Source organism: Rhinatrema bivittatum, chromosome 4, assembly GCF_901001135.1.
Source record: "Rhinatrema bivittatum chromosome 4, aRhiBiv1.1, whole genome shotgun sequence".
Classification (NCBI taxonomy): Eukaryota; Metazoa; Chordata; class Amphibia; order Gymnophiona; family Rhinatrematidae; genus Rhinatrema; species Rhinatrema bivittatum.
The window spans coordinates 112995083-113014844 of NC_042618.1; the positions used below are offsets into that span (position 1 = coordinate 112995083).

Genomic DNA, 19762 nt, shown 5'->3' on the forward strand with positions numbered 1-19762 from the left:
TGAAAAGCTCTGAGCTGAGAAAGAACTGGTTGTCAACTGGTTCCAGATTTTCAGGACAGGTTGATCCACTGGTTGTCAACTGGTTCCAGATTTTCAGGACAGATTGATCCAATCCTTGTTTTACTCCCCTGCACACAGGTACTTATAGTCTTGATTTTCTGAGGAAATGAAATCAGAATACGTCCCAGCATGAAATGGGATAAAACCAGGACTGGATCACCCTGCCTGAAATCTGGAGCCAGTTCACAAACCTACCATTGGATGACATCACCCATCTTGTGTGGCTATTTGTGCTGTTTGTCCATGGAGAAAACCAGTTCTGGGAGTGAGATAAGAAATACATCTCAAGTCCCTCAAACATACCCTAAGACACCTTGAAAAGAAATGGCGCCAAGACCTTTCCAAATCCCTCCTGGCCAATTACCAAACTGCCCTACACAAATACTGTACTGCTATCCTCAAAACCAAGAAAGACTTCTATGCAAGAAGAATACATGACCTCCAATTTAATGCCAAGGCCCTATTCTCCTATTTTGCTGAGCTCACCAAGCCTCCTACTACTACTCCGACTGACTCTGACACTCAAACAAAATGCGACAAACTTGCCCTCCACTTCAATGAAAAAGTCTCAAAACTCATACAACGCTTTCCTTCCTCAACCCCCCCTCCCACTCCTCCCACTACTACCTCATTGAATCCCTTTAACTCCTTTGAACTGGCCTCATCAATAAAAACAGAAAATATACTCAAAAAAATGAGACCAGCGTGACACCCCTCCGACACTTTGGCCACCAAAGCCCTACTATCTATCCCCAGCACCATAGCAAAACAGATTGCTGATATCATCAACTCCTCACTTTCCTTGGGAATTATTCCCAATCCTCTCAAGCAAGCCACCATCAAACCCCTACTCAAGAAGCCCAGCCTCGACCCTAATGACCTCTCTAACTTCCGTCCCATCTCTAACCTTCCACGTCTATCCAAAGTACTTGAAAAAATAGTCAACATTCAACTTTCGGACCAGCTTGAAAAATATAATATCCTCTTCCCCTCTCAATTCGGATTTCAAGAATACTTTCACTCTCTGACACCATTCTAAGAGGGTTTGACAAAGTCATTCATATTTACTAGTACTTCTTGATATCTCAGCAGCCTTTGACACGATAAACCACAACATACTCCTAACACGCCTCAGTGAAATTGGCATCACTGGCACCCCCTTTCTTTGGTTCAAATCCTACCTTACCAACAGAATCTACAAAATAAAAATTGACGACCATGAATCGAAATCTATCCACCTCTCCAGAGGAGTCCCACAAGGATACTCGCTGTCCTCCACCCTTTTCAATATATATCTACTTCCCCTCTGCCAACTCCTCTCTGACCTTGACCTCACACACTTCATTTATGCGGATGACGTGCAAATACCCATCCCCGACTTCCTAACCTCCACCATTGAAAGATGGAAAAACGCACTTTCATCTATAAATAGCTTCCTCACCTCTCTAAAACTGGCCCTCAACTCCTCTAAAACTGAACTACTCATAATCTCTCCTCCGAACCATTCCACTAGCCTGTGGGAAACAGGGCTGGTATAAGTGAAGCCCCAGCTCAGTCCCAGTAGAGCATGTCTGCCAGCTGTCGGCGTAAGCCTAGGGGGTTTGTCTATTAGGCTGCATCAATCATGCCACAGCCCAAGGTCTAATACCCATGACATCTTCACACTCTGGATTATAGAGAGACTCTCCTATTTTACTTGGAAAGATCTAAGGCTTACAGGAAATCATTCCAACTGTTTCCTTTAAACTAATAAAGCAAGTAGTGTTGATAACAAAGCAAACTCTCGATGTGGATCTCTGACTGCATTTCTTTCTGTTATGGTAAATCAAGTCTCCAACTTTACAGAAGAGTAAAAGCATACAGAGTTTGAGCTACTGCAACTTCCTTGGCACATCTGTGCTTCGTATCTATTTAAGAAATGTACGAAGTGGCTACTTGGTCATCTATCCATACATTTATAAAGCATTACTGCCTTGAAGATGCCTGTAGGCAAGACAGCAATTTTGGCCAGGCAGTACTTAAAAACTTTTTCAACTAAATTGCTTCAACTCTCCTTCCAGTCTCTTCATTCCAGGTTGCAATTCAATACTACTAGATCAAGAAGAGAAATTCCTATTGCATCTCTTAGCTTGGGAGCCCCACTTGTGTGACTGAAATTAGTCCTGCTTCTTTGCAGAGAAAGAAAGTTTGCTTACTTGTAAAAAATGTTTTCTGTATTCAGCAGGAAAATTCAGTCACACAATCCCATCCCAGAGAGTTGAAGCTTAGCTTGTAAGGGACTGAGAGGACTTGCAAGGCATTGGCTGCACAGGAACACTTGTGCATGCTCAGAAAGAATTCTAGATCCTTCTGGAGAGAGCACATTTCTGTGATGGTACCATCAGATGATGTCATCCACTTTTATGGCTGAATTGTCCTGCTGTTTACGGAGAACATCTGTTATAGGTAAGCACTTTTGCTTTCTCATATTTAGGTTTCTGTATTAATTTCCTTTGCACACAAATCTGTGGGCTAATATGATCATCCTACAATATAAGGCTGTGGACCAAGAGAATTCAATCTGTTAAGCAAGTCAAACTCCATAAGACTTGTGGTCATTATTCATAGCTAACCCAGAAGCCAAGGCAATCAAATTACTTGCCCTGACCGAACATCAAAATCATGCTTTCTTGATAATGCACTACATGACTTTCATAACTCACTTCCTTAAGAAAGGTATTCCTGATCATCATTCAATTATAAGACCTCCTTTACCTGTCCCTCCTGCTGATTAGCACCATATATAGCTGTATTGCTGCTATTATAACCAGATGTTGGGCTGGAGGAGAGACTGAGGCTGGAACTGGTACATAAAGTGCTTGTGCTTAAAAGTGTCTTCATCTTGGCTTCTTCCTGTGAAACCAAATTCATGGTAAAGTGTAAAGAATCATTACCCAGCTCAAGAAAATATTTTCCATTTTATACATTCTACCGAAATATTTAACCATCATGTAGTTTCTGCATTGTTTTCATTATCATTATTGATAACTGAAGATTCTATATGTAGAAAATAATTTTCCCTTTCACATCAAATTATTCAAGAATGTCAGTGCACAATGGTTTGGAAATAAGTGTGGTATCACAGCTCCTTCTGCTGTTGTTTTGCAACCCCGAGCAACCTGGAGATGCCAAGCTATATTATTTCTTATGTCACATGTTTAAATTACTAGTCTGGGGCTTCTGTCCCTCCCGACACAGCTGGAGTGGTGAAATACAGTCTACATCGGGGACCTACTGCTACTTGTAATTCATCTAAATACTTCTACTCATTAAAGACTGATGTCACTTGGCACTCGTTACCATTGATTGATTCATCTTTTGAAGTTTAAGGATCTGCACGCATATTGGCGCTACAATAAATTGTGGTTTCCCCATTGTGTGTACCGCAATGCTTCTACTCCCTTATTTGTGCTGTATCACAGATATTAACAGTATTATGATAATTTGGAGGAGGGCTAGAATTGTGTGCTTCAAAAAATTGAAGCCAATTTGAAGCTTTGAAGATGTATTTTCTGTTGAATGTACTGTTGATTATATTTTATGAATGTTTTAATTTAACTGCCTTGAACAACAGAGATTAGGAAGGTGGGATATAAACTTTTTAAATGAATTAATAAAAAATAAATAGTAAAGGAACATGTTATCTATAGTAGAAAATAATTTCATTTGTGTATAGATATCTCAGTATGAATAAAAAAAGAAGGAACTATGTAGAAGGCTCTCAATAAAGCAAGACGTTCAAGTCTGACTTTAAAATACTTCAGTAATTAAAATAGGTTACACTAAAACAAAAGTTTCACAGGGTAAACCTCAGCATCTCAAAATGGCTCTGCATTTTGTTTTCTGCTCACTTTTAGAAGATGAGAGATCATTTGCTGATGGAGACGTTTTTTCTCTTGTTCTGCCCTCTCCCGAAGCTTGTCTCTTGCTCTTGCAATTTCAGTCTTTGCCTCTTCTCGAGCCCTCTGGTAGTCACGAAGGAGGAGCTCAATCTCTGAAGGATGCTGAGCTGCTCTTGTCTTCGGTTCTTGAACTCTGAAGAATAGTGAAGCTTTTTATCGATGTGAAATTAATCAAAAAGTCTATTCATAAAATAGACCTTATTCACCAAATAAGGTCTCAATGATTTATAAAAAGGCATTATCACCTTTTTTCTACTAGGAATACTTCTCTCTGCATACCCTATCATTCCTGTGACTTGTCACACTGTTTTGCAACCTTCAGATAATCAGATATGATCATCCAATATCAATTTCCTGTAGGATGTATATCAGAGCCTCATCCATTATCATGCACTGTTCTCTTGGATTACTGTAACTCAAATCCATGACTTTATACTTGTTGCAATTAATATTAGTTGGCACACTTGATTACCACCTTACAGTTTTTATTTATACTTATTTTTCTATCTCATGTTGCAAATATTAGTATTATCTACAAGGTCATACCTTTCCTTCTAACCCATCCAAAATATCATCTTATGAAAATATTGAACAGAAATACCTCCAGAACTATTTTTGAGGAATTTTATTGATAAACTACTCTTTTTGTTTAAGCAAATACCATTTACTATTATCCTCTGTTGCCTACTACTCAACCAGTTTCCAACTCAATTTACTATTTTAGGACTTACCCATAGGCTACTGAGCATATTTATAAGCCTCCTATACATGACAGTGTCAAAGCCTTGCTAAAACTTAAGTATACAAAATCGATTATTGCTCTGATCTAGTTTTGGTCAGTCAGTCAAAGAAATTGATCAGATTTATTTTACAAAATCTCCTTCTGCTAAACTCATGCTGCCTTAGACCTTGTAATCTTGCTGGAATTAAGATACCCCACTATACTTTCTTTTAATGATTCCATTAATTTACCTATTGATGTCAGAGTAACTGCTCTGTACTTACCAGTTTCCTCCCTACTCCAGCTTTTAGGAAGAGGGATGTCTTTCCATCTCCAGTCCTCTGGAAACACTCCTGTCCCCAAAGAATGACTGAACAGAAGGCAGTGGCAAAAGCTAAAAAAATGCTAGAATGCATAGGGAGAGGGTTTAACTACTTAAAGAAAAAGGGTAATGCTTCTGTATAAATCATTGGTAAGATTTCATCTGGATTTATATGTTCAGTTCTGGATACATACCTCCAAAATGATATAGAGTAGAAGATCAAAAAAGGGCTATCAAAAAAGGTTTAGATGAGAGTTTAGTAAAAGCCATTAGAAATGAGACCCAAAGGCCTAAATATGGGTATGGGTATGGGTGGAGGCAGTGCATGCAAATCTCTCTCATACATATTCATTGTGGATATCCTGACAACCTGACCTGTTTGTGGCACTCGAGGACTGGAGTTCGCCATCACTGATCTAGTGCTTTCTGCTCACAACACACTGAAAACCTCCTCCACTTCAGTCCATAGGACTTTCTAGTAAAAGGCTTTCGAGAAGCTACGAGGACCTGAGACTCATCTTTGGAAAGATCCAGCGGTTACAGAATCAGCCTCTCAACATCCAGGCTGTGAATGATGAGATCCGGGGCAGTCCCCAGACTGATCGGTTTCCAGAGGGACAACTCCCGGAGAGTGGAAACCAAACCTGTTTCGGCCAAAGAGGGGCTATGAGGATCATAGTCCCTTGGTCCTCTTGAAGCTTCAGGAGAGTCTTTGTTACTAGAGGAAGCGGAGGATATGTGTACAGAAGACCCTTGCCCTAGTGGCGAGCAAAGGCATCCAAGGGTGGTTCGCCATCTGACCTCTACAGGGAGCATAAATGAGTCACCTTCCTGTTGCAGGGGGGGATGCGAACATGTCTGGGTTCCCCCAGACAGAAGAACTGATTTGCCACCCCCTGGTCCAGGACCACTCATGAGGCCTGAAGGCTCAACTCAGTCTGTCCACTATCATGTTCTCCATTCCATCCAGATACATGACCCAGAGCACAATCCCATGGGACAGGGCCCTGAACCAGATCTGAACCGCTTCCTGACACAGGAGGTATGACCCTGTGCCTCCCTGCTTGTGGACATACCAAATTGCTACTTGGTTATCTGTCTGGATCAGGACAACTTTTTTGGACAGCCGATCTCTGAAAGCCCATAGAGCATACCTAATCACCCAGATCTCCAGAAAATTGATTTGACATTGTGCTTCCTAGGTGGACCATAGACCCAGACTGCGGAGCCCGTTTACATGAGCATCCCACCCCAGGGTGGATGCATGGTAAGGGCACTTTGGTTATAGGGAGTTTGGAAAGATATTCCCTGCTCCAAATTCGAGAGAACCCACCACCAGGACAAGGAGTCCTGGAAAGAAGAGAGATGCGGATACAAGCCTGGAGGTCCTGGGTGGCCTGGTGCCACTACAACCTCAAAGTCCATTGGAATCTGCACATGTGTAAACTTGCCAAGGGAGTAACATGGATGGTTGCGGCCATGTGGCCCAACAGCCTCAACATGTGCTGAGCTGATACCTGCTGGCTCTGTTGTCTCATCTCCACTAAGGACGCCAAAGTGATTGTCCTGGAGTGCAGCAGAAAGGCTTTTGCTGAGTTGTGTCTAGCAGGGCTCCTATGAAGTCCAATTGAGGTGACGGGCTGATATGGGACTTTGAGTAGTTGATGACGAACCCTAGTGATTCCAACACCTGGATGGTCAAATGCAAGGACCGATCTGCACCCACCTGAGGTACTCTTGACCAGCCAATCATCCAGATAGGGGAAAACATGTACTCCCAGTCTGCGGAGGTGTGCTCCCACCATGGCCAGGCACTTTGTAAAGACATGTGGGGCCGACACTAGCCCAAAAGGCAACACTCTGTACTGGAAGTGATGTTTTCCCACCACAAATCTGAGATACTTCCTGTGACTGGGGAAGATCTCGGTGTGGATGTACACATTCTTTAAATCGAGGGAGCATAACCAGTCTTCTTTTTGCAGGAGGGGAATCTGGGTGCCCAGGGAAACCATCTTGAACTTTTCTCTTTTTAGAAACTTGTTCAAGGCCCTCAGGTCTGTCCTGTTCTCTTTGGAATCAGGAAATACTGGGAGTAGAATCCCTGCCCCCCCCTTTGCCTTTGTGGGACAGGTTCAACAGCTCCCTTAACAGCACCTCCTGATGCATTAGCAGTCCCCAAAACAGGCACGGGGAGAATTTGACAGGACACCCAATAGATTTAATCAGTACCCTTGACGGACAATGGACAGAACCCACTGGTCCAGGGTTATACTGGGCCACCGATTCACGAAGAACTGTAGCCTGCCCCTGTTCCAGCATCTCGGGTATGGGCGCCTGGCTTATGCTCCCTATGATCCAGTTAAAACCTCATCCAGGAATTTGGCTGGGGCACCAGTTGGGGCTTGGGAGTTCGCTGCTGCCCGGGATGGCAGCGGGAGCTTACCCTTTGTGAACGGGTGCGCTGGGGCCAGAGGATAGTACTTCCTCTGGTGGTAGAAAGACCTCCTCTGACCCTGTCTCGCAGACCTCCTGGCTGAGGGCAGGTCCGAAGTGCTGGCAGAGAGATGCTGGAGGGTCTCATGGTGATCCTGCAACTGGGCCACCGCGTCCCTCACCTTGTCTCTGAAGAGATTCTTTCCAGTACATGGTAGGTCAGCAAGTCTTTCCTGTACCTCCGATTGGAGATCAGAGGCTCACAGCCATGCCATTCTGTGGGTGCTGATTCCCACAAATGAGACTCTTGCTGCTGTCTCCAAACCATCATAGGTTGACCGCACCTCGTGTTTTCTGCACGCCAGGCTCTGACGCACCAGTGACAGAAAGGTGTCTTGCTGGTGTTGAGGCAGCTGCTCGGCCGCCTCCTGCACCTGCGTCCAGAGGTTGTGAGAATACTGGCTCATATACAGCTGGCAGGAAGCAGTGCGGGCAATAAGCATCACCCTCTGAAAGACCTTCCAGTGCTCTGCAATCCTTCTCCAGGGGCATGAAGGCAATGGTTCGAGAGTGTCTGGCATTGAGAGCAGATTCAACCACTACCAATTGGTGTGCCAGCCGACGGCTTTTCAAATCCAGTAGCCTGTTCGATGAGGTAAACCCCGTCTGCCCTCCTATTTACAGGAGGTACCGTGAGGGGATGCTCCCAAATCCTCATCAGCAACTCCTTAAAGATCTTGTGCACCAGGACTGCCATGATCTCATTAGGAGCCTCCACGAACTGGAGGATTTCCAGCTTCTTGTGCCTAGCACCCTCCTCCATCAACTGAAACGGGATGGCCTCAGTCATCGCCTGAACAAAACCTGCGAAGGTCAGGTCCTCAGGAGGAGACTGTTCTGATGGGAGACCCTCATAGTCCTCTGAGGAAGATTCTGCAGTGTCCTCCCCCCAGGAGTCATACGGAGCTTCATCCTCACCGACATCGACAGGGTATGGGGCCCTGGGTGCTTAACCTTCGCCCAGAAGCCTAGACACTGGCGGTACTGGTGCCAACCCAGCAAAGCTGGACAGGGGGGCTTCAGGTCGCAGTGTCAGCACCAACCGTGACAGAACTTTCTACTTGGAGGAACCGGCAACGATTACCGCATCAAGCGAGGGGAGCATCGGTTCTCTGGTTAAAAGGGGAGGTGAAAGAAGCTATTTTAGCCAAAAGATCTTCATTCAAAAATTGGAAGAAGGATCCAACAGAAGAAAATAGGATAAAGCATAAACGTTGGTAAGTTAAATGTAAGACATTGATAAGACAGGCTAAGAGAGAATTTGAAAATAAGTTGGCTGTAGAGGCAAAAACTCACAGTAAAAACTTTTTAAAATATATCCGAAGCAGAAAGCCTGTGAGGGAGTCAGCTGGACCGTTAGATGATCGAGGGGTTAAAGGGGCACTTAGAGAAGATAAGGCCATCGCAGAAAGATTAAATGATTTCTTTGCTTCGGTGTTTACTGAAGAGGATGTTGGGGAGGTACCCGTAATGAAGAAGGTTTTCATGGGTAATGATTCAGAGGGACTGAATCAAATCACGGTGAACCTAGAAGATGTGGTAGACCTGATTGACAAACTGAAGAGTAGTAAATCACCTGGACCAGATGGTAAACACCCCAGAGTTCTGAGGGAACTAAAAAATGAAATTTCAGACCTATTAGTAAAAATTTGTAACCTATCATTAAAATCATCCTGAAGACTGGAGGATAGCAAACCCCAATATTTAAAAAGGGCTCCAGGGGTGATCTGGGAAACTACAGACTGGTTAGCCTGACTTCAGTGCCAGGAAAAATAGTGGAAAGTGTTCTAAACATCAAAATCACAGAACATATAGAAAGACATGGTTTAATGGAACAAAGTCAGCATGGCTTTATCCAGGGCAAGTCTTGCCTCACAAATCTGCTTCACTTTTTTGAAGGAGTTAATAAACATGTGGATAAAGGTGAACCGGTAGATATAGAATATTTGGATTTTCAGAAGACGTTTGACAAAGTTCCTCATGAGAGGCTTCTAGGAAAAGTAAAAAGTCATGGGATAGGTGGCGATGTCCTTTCGTGGATTGCAAACTGGCTAAAAGACAGGAAACAGAGAGTAGGATTAAATGGACAATTTTCTCAGTGGAAGGGAGTGGACAGTGGAGTGCCTCAGGGATCTGTATTGGGACCCTTACTTTTCAATATATTTATAAATGATCTGGAAAGAAATACGATAAGTGAGGTAATCAAATTTGCAGATGACACAAAATTGTTCAGAGTAGTTAAATCACAAGCAGATTGTGATAAATTGCAGGAAGACCTTGTGAGACTGGAAAATTGGGCATCCAAATGGCAGATGAAATTTAATGTGGATAAGTGCAAGGTGATGCATATAGGGAAAAATAACCCATGCTATAATTACACAATGTTGGGTTCCATATTACGTGCTACAACCCAAGAAAGAGATCTAGGCATCATAGTGGATAACACATTGAAATCGTCGGTTCAGTGTGCTGCGGCAGTCAAAAAAGCAAACAGAATGTTGGGAATTATAAGAAAGGGAATGGTGAATAAAAAGGAAAATATCATAATGCCTCTGTATCGCTCCATGGTGAGACCGCACCTTGAATACTGTGTACAATTCTGGTCGCCGCATCTCAAAAAAGATATAATTGCAACGGAGAAGGTACAGAGAAGGGCTACCAAAATGATAAGGGGAATGGAACAGCTCCCCTATGAGGAAAGACTAAAGAGGTTAGGACTTTTCAACCTGGAGAAGAGACGGCTGAGGGGGGATATGATAGAGATGTTTAAAATCATGAGAGGTCTAGAACGGGTAGATGTGAATCAGTTATTTACTCTTTCAGATAGTAGAAAGACTAGGGGGCACTCCATGAAGTTAGCATGGGGCACATTTAAAACTAATCAGAGAAAGTTCTTTTTTACTCAACGCACAATTAAACTCTGGAATTTGTTGCCAGAGGATGTGGTAAGTGCAGTTAGTATAGCTGTGTTTAAAAAAGGATTGGATAAGTTCTTGGAGGAGAAGTCCATTACCTGCTATTAAGTTGACTTAGAGAATAGCCACTGCCATTAGTTTTTGGGTACTTGCCAGGTTCTTATGGCCTGGATTGGCCACTGTTGGAAACAGGATGCTGGGCTTGATGGACCCTTGGTCTGACCCAGTATGGCATTTTCTTATGTTCTTATATTCTCTGCCAGGCATTGGTGGCCCCCCGGGAACCAGTGCCAGCTGGGTCGGCAACACCCCGATGAGTACATTGAAACGCTCCAGTAGTGGTTCCAACAGGGAGAGAGCGAGCACTGGTGCTGTAGGTGCCACTGGCTCCATACTCCACAGCACCTGATCGACCGCTAGCTGGACTCTGAGCTCCAACTCCTCCTCAAAAGGTTGCAGATGCCAAAATGGACTGGGAGGCAGGAGAGTTGGACAGGTTCTCCTCGGAGCCCCAAGGTGGATCAGCGAATGACATCAGGATCAGTGGGATCATCGCAGACCCCCGGCATCGATGAAAGAAAGGCACTCCTCGCTGCGGGGTCGCTTTGGTGGCATCACGACAAGCGCCGGCACTGACCCGAGCCCTGCACCATGCATCAAAGGCGACTGGTAACAATGCTTCCTTGGCTTCCCCTTGGTGCTCGGCCTGATCTTTCCCCAGTGCTGAGGTTAAAAATGAAGAACCCAATGTCCTCGACCTGGAAGACACTGACAAGGGCCGGACCCCACTGCCCCTATCCATCAGCGGCATCAACGGAGCGGATGGCCCCGCCGATGTTGATGGCTCAGTGTCCATCGGTGTGGCTCCATGGTCCTTTGGCATTGATGCCACCAATGCCGATGGCTTGGATGTTCTTGCCCCAAAGAGTTTCTTCTCGAGGCGAGCACGACATCCCTTCGGGGTCATTTGGTCAAACAAGTGGCACACCCAGACGTTGTACGATGCCTCTAGGCAGAGGATGCACACATCATGTGGGTCCATAATGAACATAGTCCTCGGGCACTGATGGCACTGATGAAAACCTGACGAGGCCATGACGATACGAACTGAAGGGGTGAAAACGACAACAGCGATTGATGCCTGTGGGCTCCGAGGCACCGCTGCCACAAGGGAACAGAAGTGAAAGAAAACTTACCAAATCGCTGAAAAAACTGCTAAGATACAAGGGAAAAATCCGAAACAATCAGTGAAAAGTTTTCAAAATACTTTTTTAAAACAAAGAACACGAGCTCAGTAACTGTGAGGCAAAAAGTCTGTGGGGGAAAAAAAAAAAAAGAGACCTAAGAGGGACCCCATGTGGACGCATGCTATAGGGCATGCTGGGCATGCTCAGTATACCCAATCAAAATTCTAGAAACTTTGACATAAGTTTTCCGTGCCGGATTCCATCCGATGATGTCACCAATATGTGAGAACTACCATCCTGCTTGTCCTAGGAGAAAAAGTGGACTCTGTAGCACTGCAACAGAAAAAGATAATGGGCAGAATAGATGGGCCTGGGGGTCTTTATCTGACATCATATTTTATGTAAAAGAAAGACTTAAATGTATAGGCACCCAATCTATTAACCAGTCACTCTCTCTGCACTTTCAAAGAGACCTTTTAACTTGTTTGCTCCATTTCCATGCGTCTTGGACTTTCTGTGTTAGTTTCACATTTGGTGAGCAACTATTTGTTCTGGAATAGGAGTCACAATGAGAAGTTTTCTCTCTTTGGATTCACTAAGCTCCTAAGTTTCTCATACAGTAAGGGAACTTCATTGTACCTGATAAAAATACCACATTAAAATACCCTTTCAGGTGTACAGCAGTACACCCTCAGAGTGAGTAAATGACTCTCAAACTGGAAGTTACTTTTAAGGCTGACATATGATTTGGTTGCAGTGCAGGAGACCTATGTTCAAGTCTACTGTGGCCAAAATGTATCCTCCCTAAGAATAGAGGAGGATGACTTCTATTACTGGCTAAAGCAGCACTGAAAGATTCAGTTTCAGAGGTGAATTCCTTCTAATTTTGACATGTGACAATAACCCTGGGGTAAGGAAAAGAGAGAAAGGCAAATATCATCACTCTCTCTTAAATTACATACTTGGCATATGCCAATCTAACATTTGCTATTTTTACTGCTGTGCTTTATCCTCAAATGTGGAACTTATTAAGGAGTCCAAACTTTGGCAGCTGCTTTGAATGGGGGATTAGAGAATACCCACAAGAAAATTAGATTGCAGTTTGAAAAGATGATTTTCTCCTCTTCAGGTATACAGCACTATAAACTTGCAATGAACTAAGTTGAAAAGCTCTTTTAACATCCTCTCTTTTGTGAAAATTCATATGGGTTTGCTCCTTCTCCTATAACACTTTTTAAAGAAATCAGTACTTGCTAGATTTTTTCAAAATACCCACTTGCTATATTTTATTTCTAAGATAGATATTCAGCAGCATGACAAGCAACAAAGTTAACTGGATAACTTTATTCATTTTACTTTACATGGATATTCAGCGGCACTTATTTGGATATAGGTGCTGCTGAATATACCCAAATAAGGTTATCTGCTTAACTTTATGCATGCCCTTAATCCCAACCAGACTTATCCAGGTATCTTTAGGTTGACAGTGCTGAGGCCTGGATGTATTAATATCAATAGCACAATAGGCCTGTGCATGAGGTGGCAAAAATCTGGGGGGACAGCAGGCTGGCTAAAGATTTGCTGCCTTCCAGCTGTGCTGAGTCTCAATCAGCAGAGAACAGCACTCTGCCCCTTCCCTACCAGGCAGCCTGCAGGTAACAGAATGAAAGAGAGATCATTCCTGGAGCAGAAATGGCAAAGGTGAATCATTTTGAGGAGGTTAGGAGGGGATGAGTGAGGATCATTGGGGGCAGGGGAGGAGAAGGGATCAGCTGGGGGATGTGTCTGTGTGTGAGAGAGAAGAGATTGGTGCTGGGTTTGTGTGTGTGTATATAAACCAGATTGGGTGGTAGTGATGCAAAAGGAAGCAGATCCAAAATATAATCGGGACACCTGCTCCCCACTCCCCTCAGGAATTCAAATCCTCTCTCTCTATTTCAAATTCTATCCCCCAGAATCTGGAACCCTCTCTTCCTTTCTACCCAGATCCTGGAACTTTCCTCCCTCTTTCACCTTTTCTCCCATTCCAGATTCCTGCTCTCCCCACATTCCTTAATTTTCCCTATCGCCCTTATCCCCAGTCCTCCTCCCTTATTCTCATTTTCTCCTCACCCCATTCCTGGTTCTCTTAGTCTCTCCTTCTTCTCTCCCCATCCCTGAAATCTCCTCCCCTGTTAAGGGATGGGGAGAGGAAAAGGAGATCTCCTTTCCTTAAACAGTAAAAAATAAATAAAATTATTCAGACACAAAAAAGGCAGGAAATTACTTCATTTTTATGTAATTCAAAAGATAGAAATGTTTGCCAATGTGCTTCAGAATTTTCTAATTTTTGCCAAATCATCTACTCTTGAGCTGCTGCAGCAAACTGAGAGATTGTGCCTAAGACTTTCTACTCCTTGTGGTCTGACCTTACAGGAAAGGGGGAGGGGAGGTGGTTAGAAGACAACAGCACTAGGGGGGGGGGGGGGATTACTAGGGAAGAGTGGAACATGGCAATTCTATATCTGGATATATGTTAACCTGAGGAAAAGTTATTGCACTGGAACTGTTATGTAATTTCTACTAAGGAGGCAAAACTAAAGTTCTGTATTTGCCTATATGTTTGTATTGCTGTTCTCATCTCTATTTACCATACTTTTTGTAAGCTTTACATTATATTGGATAATAAAAAAAATTTAAATTAAAAAAAAAAAGAAGGCAACAGCATTCACGGTGCTTAGGGGTGTCAAAACCCTGCATAAATACATAAGATTTGCCATATTGGGACAGACCAAAGGTCCATCATGCCTAGTGTCCTGTTGCCAATAGTGGCCAATCCAGGTTATAAGTACTTGGCAGTTAGATAGATTCCATGCTGCTTATTCCAGGGATAAGAAGTGGATTTTTGCAACTCCACTTTAATAATGGTTTATGGATTTTTCCTCCAGGAACTTGTCCAAACATTTTTTAAACGCGCTACACTAATAGCTTTCACCACATCCTCTGGCAACAAATTTTAGAGCTTAAAGGAAAATTAGTTCTTACCTGTTAATTTTCGTTCCTGTAGTACCACGGATCAGTCCAGACAGTGGGTTGAGCCTCCTTTCCAGCAGGTGGAGACAGACTAAAACTTGCAGGATGCCCTATATCAGGACAGAGCCTATCCTCTCACCCTTCAGTATAATGTATGTCAAAGCAGAAAACAATAAAACCAAGAATAGGATCAAGCAAGTAACCAAAAGCTCAACAGAGCAACCATAGAATAATGTAGAAGCATAGTATACCAATACGCTCTTGCATAAACTTGGTATAAAATAACCACCAAGGCTTCCGGTGTAAATGCTCAGTAATCTTGCACCAAGGAAAATATGAAATCTGCAGACCTGCAAGAAAACAAGCTTCGAGAGGACAGAAGACAGACAGGGAAGGGCGTCTGGACTGATCCGTGGTACTACAGGAACGAAAATTAACAGGTAAGAACTAATTTTCCTTTCCTGTACGTACCCGGATCAGTCCAGACAGTGGGATGTATCAAAGCTTCCCTAAACTGGGTGGGACAGAGACAGTCCTGCTCAAAGCACTTGCTGCCCAAAGGAACCGAACACCGGAGCGTGTACATCCATGCCGCTAGACAGAAGCGATCGGCCTGGTCGAAAAATACAGGCCCCTGCCGGAGGAGACGAGGGAGATGACTGAGGCGCAGGGGCCCATCCACCGCTAGATTGATGAGATCCGCGAACCACGGCCTTCGCGGCCACTCGGGAGCGACGAGAATCACCGGACCCCTGTGGATTCGATTCTCCTGAGAACTTTCCCTACCAGAGGCCATGGGGGGGAACACGTACAGAAGCACGTCCGCCGACCAAGGGAGAGCCAGAGCGTCCACGCCCTCTGCGTCATGTTCCCTCCAGCGGCTGAAGAACCGATTGGCTTTGGCATTGTGCAGAGTCGCCATGAGGTCGAGATGAGGAGGACCCCGCCTGTCCACTATCAGAGCCATGGCCGCGTACGAGAGTTCCCATTCTCCCGGATCGAGCGACTGCCGGCTGAGGAAGTCAGTTTGAACATTGTCTTTTCCGGCGATGTAAGAGACCGCAAGGCACTGTAGGTGACGCTCCGCCCAAGCGAGTAGGTGGCTGGCTTCTAAGGCTACCAGGGGACTGCAAGTGCCTCCTTGGCGATTGATGTAGGCGACTGTGGTGGAGTTGTCGGACAGGACTCGTACCGCCTTGCCACAGATCAGAGGAAGGAAATCCTGAAGGGCCAGGCGGACCGCCAAAGTTTCCAGCCGATTGATGTGCCAGCGCGACTGAGTCTGGGACCATGTCCCCTGGGTGGACTGAGATAGGCAGTCCGCACCCCAGCCCAACAAGCTGACGTCCGTGGTTACTATCGTCCACTGTGGAGCTTGAAGAGGCATCCCTTGTAGGAGATGAGGAAGGGACAGCCACCACTGTAATTCGTCGGCAGTAGCCTCCAAGAAGGGAAGGACTACGTGGAACTGCTCCGACACTGGTTGCCAACGAGACAGCAAAGCTTTCTGTAATGGACGCATATGAGCAAAAGCTCAGGGGACCAGATCGATGGTAGAAGCCATGGAGCCCAGGACTTGGAGATAATCCCGGGCCGTCGGTGAAGATAGCGCAATCAAATTCTGAACCTGACCGATCAGTTTGAGGGCTCGCGCCCGAGGTAAGAAAACCTTGCCTACTCGGGTGTCGAAGTGTGCTCCCAGAAATTCCAACTCCTGGGAGGGCTGAAGCTTGCTCTTGGAAAAGTTCACTATCCACCCGAGAGAGGCAAGGAGCTCCAGGACTCGATCCACCGCCCACCGGCAAGAGGTCTCCGACTTGGCCCTGATGAGCCAATTGTCCAGATAGGGATGGACGAGAATCCCTTCCCGGCACAAGGCCACAGCCACTACTACCATTACCTTCGTGAAGGTGAGAGGAGCAGTCGCGAGGCCGAAGGGGAGAGCGCGAAACTGGAAGTCCTGGCTGAGAATGTGGAATCGGAGAAACTTCTGGTAGTCGCGGTGGATGGGGATATGAAAATATGCTTCTGCGAGATCGAGGGAAGCAAGAAACTCTCCTGGATGGACCGCCGCAATGACTGCCCGCAGGGTTTCCATGCAAAAGTGGGGGATCTTGAGGGCCCGATTGACCCTCTTGAGGTCCAGAATTGGGCGGAAGGACCCATCCTTTTTGGGCATGGTGAAATACAAAGAATACTGGCCGGCGCCAATTTCCATTTCTGGGACTGGGACCACCACCCCCAGATCCAGAAGCTTGGAGAGAGTCTGGACCACCGCGTCCCTCTTGGCCCGGCCGCAAGGTGAGAACAGAAAGAGATCTGGAAGTTCCCTGACGAAGTCGAAAGCGTACCAGTCTCTGATAATGTCGAGGACCCACTGATCCGAAGTGATTTTGACCCATTCCTCAAAAAACAGGGAGAGGCGTCCGCCGAGGTAAGGGACCGAGGGATGGGCCGGCTGAACTTCATTGTGTGGCAGGTTTAGCGGTGGTACGCACGGGCTGGCCCTCGCGAAAGGGCCGCCCGCCACGAAAGGACTGCGACCAGGACTGCGCACGAGAAGACCCCATAGGAGTACCGCCCCGCCCTTGAGAAGCGAAGCGACGCTGACCCCTGAAGCGAAAGCGAGAGGCCGCGAAGGACCGAGAAGCCTTAGGGTGGTCCTCTGGCAGTTTATGGACCTTGCTGTCAGCCAAGGAGTCCATAAGCTTGTCGAGGTCCTCGCCAAAGCGCATCTTACCTTTGAAGGGAAGCATGCCCAGCCGGGTCTTCGAGGACTGATCAGCCGACCAGTGGCGAAGCCAAAGGAGCCTCCGGGCAGCCACTGCTGAAACCATCACCTTCGCCTGGACACGGACCAAATCGTAGAGGGCGTCCGACACGTAAGCGATTACCGCCTCCAGACGTTCGGCCTGTTCTGCCTCACCTGGTGGAAGCTCCCAGGCACAGAGTAACTGCTGGACCCACTGGAGGCCTGCCCGCATCATGAGGTTGCTACAGCAAGACGCTCGAACCCCGAGGGCCAGGACGTCGAAGATGCGCTTCAGGTGAGCCTCCAGCTTATGATCTTGCGAATCCTTTAGGGCCGTGGAACCTTCCACCGGGATCGTGGTGTGCTTGGCCACTGCAGAAACATAAGAATCCACTGATGGATATCGCAACAGCTCCAAGCCCTCTTCCGGGAGGGGATAGAGCTTATCCATCGCATGCCCCACCCTGAGCGAACCCTCAGGAGCCTCCCCTTCCCGTAGGATAAGGAGCTTAAGCATGGGGTGGAAGGGAAAGGCCGAGGCCGGAGCCCTCCCAAAACCGGGTTCATATCCTTAGGAAGTGAGGCAATGAGATTATCCACGGAGGGACTTACCAGACCCAGCTCCTCCAAAACAAAAGGGAGAAGGGGCTCTAGCTCCTCCTCATGAAAAAGACGAAGGGCTCTGGGGTCATCCCCCTCTAGGGGGGGGCATCTGCCGAATCAGAGGAAGCAGCGGGGTCTGAGGACCCAGGAGACACCGGGGGAGGGGAGGAGGGGGCACCCCCGGGACCACCCGCACCCGAACTGGTCCCTGAGGCTCCGCAGCCGGTCCAGAGGTCAACGGCGCTGAGCGAAAGATTTTAGATGGGAGGGGGCAAGGGGGGGCTTTCATCCATCTCATGCAGGCTAGCTAAATAAGATTTGTGCATGAGGAGGATGAAATCCGCGGAAAAAGGGACCCTGGATTTACCGGGGGGGGGGAGAGGGAAGGTCAGGACCCCCCTCCTGGGAACCCGTGGTGGCCAAATCGGGGGTTAAATTGAAAAAATCCGGCCCCCCAGCCCCAGGGAGCACTGAAATCAGCCCCGACGAAAAATCCAAGATGGCGGCCGTTCCCGGGCTCTGCCGACCTGGGAAAGGCCTAGCCATGCTGGGAGGAGTGGAGCCCCGGGCTAAATTTGCTTGTCCTGCCGAGGAGGGACCTTCCCCACCCGGCAGACAAGCAGTTCAGAGGCCCTGCCACGAAAAATGCGAGGAGGACAGCCCACAAGAAACACAGGCTGTCAGCCGGGACATAGCAACCTCGGCTGAAGAAAAAAAAAAAAAAAAAGCTGAAAAAACAAAGCTTGATTGACAGCCTGCACAGCAGGCGGGAACTTGCTGCCTTCTGCTTCTCTGACTGCCGGTTCTAATCCTATACTGACCAGAAAAAGTTAAAAAAGCTGGTCAACTGCTGTAAATGAGTTAGAGGTAGGTGAGTACCTGCAACTTATTGAAAGTTAAAACTTTGAAACTCTTTTTTTTTTTTTTACTGAGCGCAGCAGCGAGTTCAAAACCCTCTCGGCAGCTAGAGGGGGAACGAGGCCCAGAGAGCGTCGGTCCCCACACCTGGAAGCGTACACGGACTCAGGACTAAGCAGGGAACCCCCTCCTGCAAAAGGGGACAAGCCCCCCTGAGCCGGGCAAGAGCTGGGAGATGGACGTCTCCCACACAAAAAGGCACTAAATTTATTTATTTATTTAATTTATTTATTTAACATCTCTTTTATACCGATATCTGTTCGCACATCGCATCGGTTCACAGTGAACAAACAACTTTTGGGCAGTGCCCTTACATATAACAGAAAACTTGGTGAACTAAGAAGAATATAAATAACTTTTGGGAGGAGCTCTTACATATAACAAGCATCAATGGGTAGATGCGATGGAATAGAACTATAAGAGTAACCTAAAGAAGGCAAAAATTCCTTCAGAGATTCACTTTCTATAATTAAAAAAAAACAAGAACCAAAAGAAGTACTTGCTTGAACCTAAAGAGAAAAAAGAGGCTGACTAGCCTACAGCAGAGAACCGAAGGGGAAATGCTGCACCTGCTGGGAGACAGACGAATACTGAAGGGTGAGAGGATAGGCTCTGTCCTGATATAGGGCATCCTGCAAGTTTAAGTCTGTCTCCACCTGCTGGAAAGGAGGCTCAACCCACTGTCTGGACTGATCCGAGTACGTACAGGAATTATGAGTTAAGTAAAAAAAATATTTTCTCTTATAAAGATATTTAAAAATATATATATGTTGTCTCATATTAGTTTTAAATGTATCATCTAGTAACTTCAATGTGTATCCCCTAGTCTTTGAATGCT

At 46.1% G+C, this 19762-nt stretch overlaps 1 protein-coding gene across 2 annotated transcripts in view; it reads right to left on the bottom strand.

Moving 5' to 3' along the window:
- Nucleotides 1-19762, bottom strand: part of STARD9 (StAR related lipid transfer domain containing 9) — a 432822-nt gene that overhangs the window by 46530 nt on the left and 366530 nt on the right. For both annotated transcript variants that reach the window (XR_003856299.1, XM_029598695.1), the window contains exons 25-26: nucleotides 3951-4134; nucleotides 2815-2952 (exon numbers count right to left, since the gene is read on the bottom strand). Coding sequence is in view for 1 of the 2 variants with exons in the window: in XM_029598695.1 (XP_029454555.1) it covers nucleotides 2815-2952; nucleotides 3951-4134 (322 nt within the window). In the remaining variant the exon portion in view is untranslated. The remainder of the gene's footprint in view (nucleotides 1-2814; nucleotides 2953-3950; nucleotides 4135-19762) is intronic.